Here is a 12198-nt window from a genome sequence, read left to right on the forward strand (position 1 = left end):
CGTAGTGGCTGTGAGCTGCCTGTCCACAGTCAGGGCTGGGGGAAGCAGCACTGCAGGAGCTGGGTGTTCCCGTGGATCCTGTGGCATTACTGCAGCTTGCATAAGAATCTTTGCTTTTGTTCCTTTCAGGCATGTCACTTGCTGCTTTCATGTCTGCTTTGATCTGCTCACTTGTAACTTGACAGCCTTTCTCACAGCTGCTCTCCTCGGGGTGGAACTGCTTGCTCTGCCCCACGTGGCTGCCACTGCACCTCTTCCTCAGGGGGGTCTTGCCTTTGCCACTCACTGCAAGAGACAAGCAAGGAACAGCGATGAGACAACCCAACACAGCTCCAGTAAGTGCTGAGTGCTGCTCTGTTAAAGACTACTTAAACCACAAGGCAGCCTAGAGGCCACTGACAAATCTCATCAGGACCGTGAGATTTAACAGCATTTCCACCAGTTGGTGAATCTCTGCAGTGTCCTGCAGCTGTTTTTGTGGTGATGTGCTGAGGTGTTTGGCAGTCAGTGAGACAGGGATCTGTCACAGAGCAGCTCACTGTTTAAACAGGCTAAAACACAAAAGTATAAAAACCACATTGGTAAAAGAATCATGGGATCCCAGACTGGTTTGGAAGGGAACTTCAAGCTCATCTCTTTCCACCCCTGCCATGGGCAGGGACAGCTTCCACTAGCCCAGTTTGCTCAAAGCCCCATCCAACCTGGCCTGGAACACTCCCAGGGATGGAGCAGCCACAGCTTCTCTGGGCAGCCTGTGCCAGTGCCTCAGCACCCTCATAATAAAGGATTTTTGCCTAATATATAATTTAAATAGGCTTCTGTTTTCTTCACATAACTGAGGAATCAAATAGTAAGAGACAGGACTGAAGTTCATACTTTCAGCAGCATACTCAGCTCCCTCTCCTGGGGAAGGACAATGCTGCCAGTAGGTAACAGCAGTCTCAGCTCCCAGATGGATAAAAAGCCACACTGAACAGTGCACAAATCACAACTGGAACACAGACACAGAACCACAGAATCTCTTTGGTTGGAAAAGACCTCTGAGATCACTGAGTCCAAGCTGTGACCCATCACCACTTTGGCAACTAGAAGAGAGCACTGAGTGCCACATTCAGTCATTCCCTGGACACCTCCAGGGATGGTGACTCCACCACCTCCCTGGGCAGTTCCAATGCCTCACAGCCCTTTCCATGAGGAAATTCCTCCTGAATGTCTACTGCCTTAATCCTCCCAGCTAATTACACTAACCCAAGCCCCAAATCCCCATTACTGGCAGCACAAAATGATGCAAATTCTCTCCAAACACAGGTGATTTCAACCCTCAGACAGCACTAACATCCACACTGTGAGCACAGCACTCTGCAGATTCCCAGGCTGGAACTACTGCTCTTGTGGAATTGTGCTGCAGTGACAGAGGGGCTGATGTGTGGGGAACGTGCCAGTTACAACAGGAAGATACTTGATCCACTACAGCTTTGCTATGTCCTAGGCTTGGAGAAAAGAAACCAGTGCTAGAGCAGTACATTTCTCAGCCCTTCACAATGCCAGAGTTTCCTGGTACCTGCTTAGCTGAATTAAGGCTTAACACTGTATGTGCTTCACCTGACAACACAGTTGGAAATTTGGCTTCCCAGACATGATAAATTCTGTCCACTTGGAACTGCAAAAGAGGAGCTGCAGGTTCTGATCACTACTGCTGTTTCCACACAGCATCTGTGCTTGGAGCTCAGAGAAATGTGTCCTCACTCACTCTAGATTCACAGTAAAGCTAGAAACAAAACTGAGCAAGGTGGAAAGACTGAAGCTCAAGGATAAATGATGCTTAAGAGTGCCCATGAACCCGTGCATTCCACACCTGAAGGCCCTCTGGTTTCCACTGGATCTCTGCTTTTCTCTTCTCCATCAGAGTAGCTCTGTGCAATGCTGTTGGAGATGCAGGTCCTTGAAGTGCCCATGTTTTCCTCCTCATCCTCACTGTCTGAATCATGGATAGTAATAGGTGCTGCTTTTACCACAGGCTGGATCCCACTTGGTCCTGCAAAGCAGAGTACCACCAACAGGTCATGTAAAAATAGGCCAAGCATGGATTAAAGGACATTCAGAATTGTTTGGAAAAGCGATAAGAAATTAATTTGAGTCAATTTAGCCACCCATTGTGGCTCCCTCGTTAAAATCCAGACAGGAGAGCAAAACACTGCAGCTCAGCATTAAAGCATTCTGGTTTGCAAGGGGAACAGTGTCACAAAGGAAGACAAAACTATGAGTAACTGCACAACTACATATTATAAACAGTCCCTGAAACCTGCACCAGAGACAGAAGTGTTGGCCAGAACATTGGTAATTAATTACCCTTCTAACTCCACCACTGCAAGTGGGAAGAAGCATCAATTATTAAGCTTCAGTATGAATGTGCTTTGTTAGCTTCCTCTCCTGGCTACTAACCTTGGCATGAGCCAAGCACAGTGACACATCTGCCTGTGACCAACACAAGGAATGAGCAAGAATTAAAGCAACTTTTCCAGGAGTTCTGTTGGAAAAGTGAACAGGTCCAGCACACATGGATGTTACCTCCTGTTGTTGGCACATTCAGCAGAAAATTATGTTGTCCAGCAAACAGTAGCTATACAAGAGAGCAAGGCTGCCTTATGTCACTAGTGTGTGTCATTAACACACATTAAATCAACACTGGAACAAGTTGTTCTGGCTTGAAAAAAACAAAGCCAAAGAGAATTCTCATGCTGCAGTGCAAAAAGTGAAGCCATCAACAGCAGAGGAGCATGACAAGTTCATTGAGGCCTTCTGGGCCTTTTCTTATCCTGGGCACAAAAATAAGGCTTTAAGGTCAAGGTGTTTCACACTATATGTGAAAGAAAACTCTGGACTGTACAACAGACTTTAAAGCAGACTAAATCTCTTCCCAGCAGTGCATCACTATTGCTAACACACCAGACAACCCAGCTGAAAAAACCCATCCCAAATCAGACTTATACTGAAAAATTTAACCTCTCAAGAAGGAGACAACAAAAGGCAATTTCCTTCCAAGCCCAGAGGTACCTGCTTGCTCTTCATCCACCTCCATGGGAACAACAGCCTGGCTGGGAGCTGGGAGCTCATTCTGGTCCTGCCCAGCAGCCATCCCTTCCTCCTGTGCCACCTCCTCCATCTCATTCAGGGCTGGAAAAATGAAGATGAGCTCAGTGAACAGAGCCCACAGAGAGGCAGAACCATCAGGAAATAAATAACAACTGCCTTGATTGCTTCAGTGAGTCTCTGGGTTGCACAGATTTTTCTACGCCTCTTTAGCCAAACTTTTGGGGTTTAGTTCATTCAAATTTTCCCCTCCTCCTCAAAAGTCCTGTTCTACTGCAGAGAGCAGCATAAGCAAGATTTACATCTTCATTCCCTCTAATGACTTCTGCCAGTGCTGGGAAACATTACAAACACACCATCCAGCACTGGTGTGCTCTCACACTGACCAGAGGAGTCTAGAAAACACTTGGCTCTTGCACAGAGCAGAATCCCATGGAGAGTCTCCACTGCTCACACCTGTACTGACACACACCAGTGTGTACCTGTAAGAGCTGTCAGACACCACAGATAGCTTCTATCACACAGCTATCAGAGGTGCAGACAGCCCTCAGAGATTAAACTCACCAGGAACTGAGAGAGCACCAAGCTTTCCATGTACACTCCTGTCCTCTCTAGGGCCCTACAGAAGTCAATGCAAATAAACTCAGTCCCCACACAGGTTCACAAAGGTCACAGCTCACCCTCAGCTGCAATCTGCTGCTCCTCAGCTGCTCCATCCTGCCTCAGCTCATTCTCCTCGTTCTGCTCGTTGGGGTGTGGGGGATTGTTGTGGTGGATGTTTGGGTTGTTGTTATTCTGGTGGTTATTGTTGTTGTCATTGTCATTGTTAGAGTTCTGATTGCTGACCAGGGCAGAGGAGACCCCAATTCCTGTGCCTGCACTTAGGCCCACACGGGCACAGCCCTGGAAACAAAGAGCAGCTTTTAAGGTTTGAAGACACAGACACATTGTCTCAACAACAGTCCCTAATGCCACCAGAAACACCATCCTGTCAGCAGAGTCTGGGACAGCACAACAGCCACGGGGATTGTCCCTCACATCTCCTTATGCTACACAGTGCAGAGGTTCATCTTTGGCAACACCCAGAACACTCACACAAACTCCTGATGAAAGGGAACTCCATGAAGCATCTATATAATCTGACTTTGTTAATTTGTGTTCCATTTGGTACAGATTATTTGCAGGTTGTTAGTCTTCCCAGAACACAGCAGCCTCAGGATGGAATTAATGACCAAGGAAAGCAGTTTTTTACGTAGGCAGTTTTCCTTGTGTTACAGCAGCTCTGCAAAGGTTTGTGTTACAGAGTGGGAGAGGGGATGAAGAAGTAAGATTCCTAAGCTTTGAAAGCCAACAAGGGAACAGCTCCCCCATTTCACCCTTTACAAAATCATAAAAACCTCTGTGTATTGTACACAGATGCCTGAGCATGAAAAAAACCCAACATATAAAAGGTCAGCAAAGACCCCAACAGAATCAATGGGAGCCTTATTTTCCAGTCACATACAAGACCATACATTGCCACTGCTCCCACTCGCAGAAGCAGCATCATTGTCCCTAGCATGTCATGACAAGAGCAACTGCAAACCAGATTGATTTACCAATCTATTTAATTAATTACCCTTCTGAAGGAAAGCAGAACAGCTGGAGCACACTGTACTGCCAACCAGCTGAGCCATGTGCTCTGGGCTGGCCCTGCTTGAGCAGGGAGGTTGGACCACTGTGGTCCTTCCCAGCCTGACTGTGTGAGCAATAAAAAGCAACCCATGCTCTGGAACTCACCTTAGGAGGCTCTCTAAACATCTGGTCCAGGGAAATGAACTCTAAGCTTGGCAGCAGCTCGATGAACTGACTGAAAGAGTCCAGCTTGATCGCATGGCACCGCACCAGGGTGAGGTCAACCAGGCGTGTCCACCTGGAATGATCTGTGAAGAGAACAGAGGCATTCCCTGAAGGATTCCCCTCTCACTTCTCTTTCATTACACCCTTTCCAGATTTGAGAGCAGCATCCTCTGTACTCTGTTACCAGCACCATTATGGCCCCAAATTAAGCATCATCTACTGTACTTACTAAGCAACAGAACAAGCAGTAAAAATTCTGGTTTACTAGCACAGTCATTCACATAATAGCTCTAAAATTTCAAAGGTGTGCAATACCTGTGATCCAATTAATTGGGTTATGTAGATGTGGGCAGTTGTAAATGACCAGATACTTGATGAAAGAAAAAACTTCATTTACAGCTTTCATACCAATATCTGTAATAATTCCTGGGTTCTCAACCACATCAGCCAAGCCGTACCTCACCAAGTCTGTACTCGTCATTTTACCTGCAGAACAGAGCACAAACACAGCAGGAAGTTTGCCTTTTTAGCAGGAGTTTCTAGCTCTCTGTTTCACAGAACCAATCAGATTACTCCTTCAGTTCATTAAGCTGAGACTTCCCCAATTTCACTGAGTTTTCAGAAGTCAGAAAACCACACTATGTATGAGATCCACAGCCTCAACACAGGTTACACGACTGAAACACATAACCTATGTCATCCTCGCGTTTGTCAAAGGAGTTATGGATATAAAAAATGTCATACACTGTAGTAAAAACTCATCAACATATCCTAGATGAAGAGTTTCAAACTGTGGGAATTCCAGTTCAGCCATCTTCAGAGCAGAGAAAACACCATCTTTGGTCAGGGAAGGCTGGATCCGCACTTCGTGCAACCTGAGGATGAGGAAGAATTGCTCCCATTAGAACTCAGGCAGAACACAACTGAGAACACTCCAGAGATGCCTCACAATAAAATGACATAATTCTTTCAGCCATGGCAGGACTCAGAGGGCATCTGGTGTGTCTTTATGGCAGTGTTTGACAGCTCCATGGCCATACAGCTGTGAGACTAACAGCACACGTTTCACACAGAGCTCAGGGCACAAGGGGAGTCAGACACAGACCTAACTCTGTGATCTGACTCACAGAACACTCCTGCTACAGAAAGTTTAAATGTGTGTTCTGTAAGGTTTTGAGGGTTGGTCTGCTCCTTCACATTCCTGGACTCCTAATGTCCTTGCTCTGTGAAGGGAGATGTGGAGGCTCATACCTTCGTGCAGCAGTTATGATGAGGTAGCCAAGATCCACTTCAAGTGCATTCTTGCAAGCTCCCAGAACTATAGTGTGCAAATTCCTAAAACCACCTAGCAAATGAAAACAACCTTCTGTCACTTCAGGCACAGACCACAGTGCTAACACTTACACATTTCACCAGTGTTATCTTGGCAAGTGAATGAACAAAACACATCTCTTCCAGCAAATCAGTTAAACACTTGCACCCAACTCCCTCCAGACCTGACAGTTCTACTTGCCAACAAATGCAGCTGAGGGAGCTCATCAGGCAAGAGTTAATTGCAGTTGGAATGCCAAAACAATACCCAATACAGAGCATACTTAGCACCACAACCACAGTTCCGAACTTGGAAATGACCACTGAGACAGGATATGCTACAGACAAAAAAACTAGGCTTCATGTGCCTCCTGTATTTAATACCCTGTGTTATTTGCAGAATCACTGAGGTTGGAAAAGACCTCTGGGATCACCGAGTCCAACCTGTGACCTATCACCACCTTGGCAACTAGCCCAGAGCACTGAGTGCCACGTCCAGTTGTTCCTTGAGCCCCTCCAGAGCTGGTGACTTGTGCAAGTGTGAGGGATCAGCAGCTTCCTACCTGATCTCCAGCTATCTTCTACCACGTGCTGGATAAGTCCTCCAAGAAATGGAACACGAACCAGTTCTAAGTGCTCCAAATTCCGAGCAGAAGCCAAGCCTGTCACCAGGGGAACGTACTTCAGGGAATTTGTGGGTCCTAAATGGAACAAGCCAATAAAGACAAGGCAGGGTGTTCACTTAGCATCCCTGAATGTATCCCACGAGAGAATTAAAAAACATCCACATACATCCCTCTCGCTCAGGAAGTCACAGAACCACACAGCACCAAATAAAGGACAGGAGAGGTTATTCTATCCCACAGCAGGACTAAAACCAGACTGCTTGCAGCACCTGGGACTCCCAGACCTGCATTTGCAGGTGGGGCCCATGCAGCTGTAAGAGAAGCAGATCGCCTACACGCTCACACCCCTCCCAGCTGAGCCCCCTTACCGGCACAGTTCCTCATGACAAAAGCACGTAAGCTGATACAAAGGAAATCTTTAAAAGGCTGTGGTTTGGTGAGTCTCACCCACTTCAAATAAAGGTGCCTCAGCATTGGGATACAAGGGATCTCAGGGACATTCACCCCTAGTAATACATAAACAAAACAAACAAGCATTTTAAACAAGCTTTAGGTCACCAACTGCAGGATGAATTTCTGGCTTTAAAAGCCTTTTCTTTGCTATGTGGCATGTAAGAAATGTTGTTAACACTTTAGACACAAGTTCTTCACCTCAGTTTGCCAACACAGTTTTCTAGAACTTGCCCTTTGGCCCTACTATCATATACATATATATAGCAACTGATATCTCAGAGATGCCACAGCCCAACTTCCCTCTCTTAAAAAGAATTACCATCTTGCAGAGTTTCAAAGCCCTTAAATTCACCTGTGTTGAAGCCAACTACTTCACCATGACCACACTCACCTACTAAGTGCAAAGTCTGAATTTTAGCTCCTATAGGAATTTTCAGCTTGTTCTCAGGAGGAATTGGAAAAGCACCATTACGATTACGAAACTTCCCTAAAATGTGAACTTGTGGCATGTATGTCCAAATAGCTTCCACCAGCTCTAAATGAGAGGTCTCAACACCCTGGATAAAAGGAAGCAAAGCAAATGCTCTAACACCAGTTCAAGCAACAACATCCTCTTAACCATGTAAACTTCTCAATAACACACTACACAAAATGCAAGGTGTTATTTCACTTGTACTTTCTAACAAGGCTTGTCTTTTTAAAAGCAGAGGGATCAGTTTTAACTCATTTCTGGCCTTCAGAGCACCTGTGACTCTCACTGGTGCAGCTCAAATCAGTTCCCATGGGCAAAGAGGGTCAGAATTAACTGCTCCCCTGTGCAGCCCAGTCTGAACACAAAACCCTGTCAGCAGTAAGACCCTGCACATCTCTTCTGCTCTGCTAAACATGAACCTTCTCAGCTGCTGAAGGAGGTTCTCTCTTGAGTCTGACCACTCACCAGCAAATTTGGACAGGCCTGCAAAGCCTCTAAAACTCCAGGGATGCTGAAAGCTTCGTGGCCACGGACTCTGCGCCTTTCCAGATACCTGGGATGAAGACCATAAAGTTGTTCAATGTCTGGCATCTTCCTCAGCAGTGTTAGGAAACTGGAATCAGTGAAACCTAAGATGACAACAACAGATTTGGTATTTGGGTGACAGCAGACACTGAGCTGCAAAGGGAAAGCCAAATACATTGTTCTCTTGATATGGCAGCACAAATTCTACAGGGTTCAAGAGGTACTCAGTGAGGCAATAGCTTGTCTCTTCCTTCCAGAGGCTACAAATCATCATCTACATACTCTTCTGCCTTGGATTTTGCACTTGCTACAGGTTTCCTTCAGTGGAGCTGCATGGCTGCAGGGTTAACCATGCTCTCTCCCTTCTCAGACAAAGCACCTCTGCAGACCCTGTCCTATCTTTGCTGGAATCCCATTTCTCAACTCCAAAAGGCCCAGCTGGATCAGTCCTATCCGTTCATCACTACTCACCACAGCCCACAATTCTCAGAGAAACAAGCTGCTTTCTTAAAGCAAAGATTTATTTTATTCTAACACATGAAAAGGCCTATAAACCACTAAGTTACCTGTGCTTACACTCCTCTTAGCTTAGCTCCAACCACCTGCCTGACATCAGCCCTGACAAATCTCCCTTTGTAACTCCTCTGGATTCACTTATGTTAGCTCTCTGTCCAAACAAATCCCACTTAAATCCAACAGAAATCCTAATACTCACAGGGTTCCCCTAGCTTGACAAACTTATCTATTGATCTGAAGATGGTTTGAGGTGTGACATCAAAACTCATTCTTACATTGTTAAGTGCTGGCAGATGAGTTGCTCTCTCATTCCATTGTATTTTTTCCTGCCTGCATGCAAACAGCCTCTTCATGGAATAACCCTTGGATAAACTCCCTTCCAACAATCAGACAAACACAGGTTGTATTTACAGATGGCCACAGAGAATCCCCATTCCTGCCACAGTAACACCCAATATTTGTATATACACACACAGAGACACAAACTTTCCAAACCACAGACTGGAGGAAGCCACCCAAACCTCACAAAAGGAGTGAAATATCCAAGTGCTTTTACACTTTGCAGTGCCAGAGGAGCAGGGGAGCTCAGCAGCACTGCCATGCCTGTGCTGGGGGTGCTCACCTGTGGGCATGTACTCCCACCAACGGCCTGCACAGAGATCCACCACCTTCACCACCCTCAGGTACAGTGTGACTGCTTCCTTCAGCTTCCGGGACAGGCACTCCATGCACATGATATCCTGCAAGGGAAGGTACCTTTGGGAGAGGAAAAAACACCCCTCTGATTTATCAAAGCTGGAGCCTTTGGGAATTTTTCCAAGCTAAAGCACATCCCAAACCTGGCTACAATAATTCAGGTATTTCCAGCACCTAATAGTGTTCACTCAAACCAAATTCTCAGGCTCTAATAACTCTCAGTTCTCTAACAGAGTGTGAAATTTTGCTGAGCAGAATGACTCAGCCATTTCTGACACTGAATATAGGATACTGGAGGTATGAATATGATATTAAAATGGAGAGAGGCTTCAGCTCTCTAATAAATCATAGTCTGGTTTGGGTGGGAAGGGACCTTAAAGCTCATTTTGTTCCATGGGCAGGGACACCTTCCCCTAGTCCAGGTTGCTCCAGGTCCCATCCAAACTGGCCTGGAACACACCAGGGATGGAGCAGCCACAGCTGCTCTGGGCAACCTGTGCCAGTGCCTCAGCACCTCACAGGAAGAATTCCTTCCTAACCCCTAATCTAAACCAAACAGGCCAAGCTGTTTGCCACAGTAGCTGCTACATGGATTATTAAAGGCACTTTCATTTTCTAGCACATACTATATGCTCAATTGCAAACATTTTGGAGAGCTCCTGTCTGCAAAGAACTAGGTGGTAATGCATTTATTTTAAACATAACAGGGGTGAGTGAACATCCTGGAGAAGGACTTTGCTGTAGGGAAGATTACACACTCATACTCACACACACATACTAATTCCAGTTTCTTCTGCACACTGTGAAGGTCATACTCACACATACATACTCATTCCAGTTTCTTCTGCACACTGTGAAGCAGATACAATTACAAAACAAGCACCTCAGCTCTGCACTACCCAGTATTTCTGCACTGAAATCAATATTTATACACTGCTGAGCAGAATTAAATCACTTAGTTGTTTCTTCTTCCTTCTACCATTCAGGACATTCACATAAATTAATTCTCAAAGTACCCAAATGAATTCTGGGACTGAAAGGAACATTTGTCATCCCTTTCCAGGCAGTTTTTATCTACCAGTTCACTCACACATCCACACTTGCTCAGCACCATGTGTCACCAGCACCAGTGCAGGTAAGGCTGGAGACAAAACAGCAAACACTCGATTGGCTTCTGACAAGCTGCTCACCTAAAGATGTGGCAAAGCACTTCATGAGAGAGCTGATTCATGTAATCTTTTGGCTCATCAGCTTTGGAGGACTCAGCACCTTCCCTGCCTGCTGAGCACGGCTTCACGTTTTTCCGCCGGGGCCCCATGTCTGCCAGGAATTCTGAGGGAAGGAAATGCTCACAGTGTCATCAAACCCACTGCAACTGGGAGGGAGAAGGGACAGGGTACAGGGGGACACACTGGTTAGGCTCTGGTCACTGAAAACCCCCCAGCAAACTCTGCCAATAAGCTCAGGACAGCTGGACGGACCATCAAAGAGAATAAGTTTCCCAGCAGGTTATCACAGAAGGTCTCAGACAGAACCTGATGACTATTAGATGGACCAGACAGTTCCTCTAAGCTAAGGGAAATGGGCAAAGAGGAAAATCACCACAGGTTTAACCCGAATTCAGTTCTTTTCCATGAATAAAATGTCTGCAGAGATACCTCCCTGCGATCAAGGCACCCTCCAGGGAAGCTGAGGCAGAGGGTACCAAGTAAACACCAACTGGAATGTTCCATTGAAAAAGAAAAGCCCAAACTCTGTCCAGCAGAAAAACTATCTTCTTTGCACAAAATTGGGCTCCTACTGATCCTTCCCAAAAAGTGGCCTATTAAAAGGCCTCAGACTAGATCTGCTTGGGTAGGTTTGGACACCAAATGAGCTCCACACGTTGCTTAGTTAAAGATCAAAGCCACAGACAAACTGGAAGTCATTGCCTCAGCTGCAACATGCAGGAAATCCTCTCCTCTTCCCCTCCCTGAATTCATGTCTGCACTGTGAAACAGCAACATTTCAGGTACAAACATAGAGAACTACTGTGAGAAGCAACAAATAAGTAACTACACCAAACATGAAGACACTGCTGACATGAGAGGAACACCTGAGACAGATGATCAGCACAAGAGATGTCTTCACTGCTGCATCTAGGTGAGGAATGTTCTCTGCTCAGGAGGGTAAAACATCCTCTCAGCAAACCTGTCTGACAGGTTCAATGCCCAAATTCAGTGGGTGAGGAAAAAACAACTGGTGGAAAAGGCAGATTTTGGAAGCTTTATCAGCCAGAAATCTCTTGTGGTCCCCACTGTGATGCAATCACCCCCCAGTGTCTGCACCCCACTATGTGGAAGTGGCAACTGGGCAGAAAAACAAAACACCCCAAGGAAACACAAAGATTTCTGCCTTCTCCAGCACCAATGGCACAAAATCTGAACTCCTGACAGCATCACTGTGATCTGACCATTGAAAAACAGGTGATTTCACACAGTTCTGTGCGTATTTTAAGTCGATTTGTATGTATTTCCTGTCATCATTTTACCTGAAATGGTGATATTAAAGTAATTAAATTAGCACTAAAATGCTGCCCAGGAAAGGCATATTTGCTCCTCTGGATCAGTGGGAATTCTCCAGCCAGAACTGGGGGTGTGCCTGTTCCTATACTTCCCTTCCTTTTGGTGC

General features: G+C 45.9%; 1 protein-coding gene across 1 annotated transcript in view; it reads right to left on the bottom strand.

The window, feature by feature from the left end:
* Window positions 1–10857, bottom strand: part of FBXO38 (F-box protein 38) — a 20803-nt gene extending 9946 nt beyond the window's left edge. Inside the window, 14 exon segments of the mRNA XM_009072586.1 lie at window positions 1–285; window positions 1856–2035; window positions 3055–3174; window positions 3771–3993; window positions 4870–5012; window positions 5245–5415; window positions 5674–5804; window positions 6181–6274; window positions 6804–6941; window positions 7235–7372; window positions 7711–7876; window positions 8257–8420; window positions 9455–9588; window positions 10719–10857. The exon segment at window positions 1–285 is cut by the window's left edge and continues 11 nt beyond it. Coding sequence (XP_009070834.1) covers window positions 1–285; window positions 1856–2035; window positions 3055–3174; window positions 3771–3993; window positions 4870–5012; window positions 5245–5415; window positions 5674–5804; window positions 6181–6274; window positions 6804–6941; window positions 7235–7372; window positions 7711–7876; window positions 8257–8420; window positions 9455–9588; window positions 10719–10846 — 2215 coding nt within the window. The 5' untranslated portion in view covers window positions 10847–10857.
* Window positions 10858–12198: the final 1341 nt, after the last annotated feature.

Source organism: Acanthisitta chloris, unplaced genomic scaffold (genome assembly GCF_000695815.1).
Source record: "Acanthisitta chloris isolate BGI_N310 unplaced genomic scaffold, ASM69581v1 scaffold15970, whole genome shotgun sequence".
NCBI lineage: Eukaryota > Metazoa > Chordata > Aves > Passeriformes > Acanthisittidae > Acanthisitta > Acanthisitta chloris.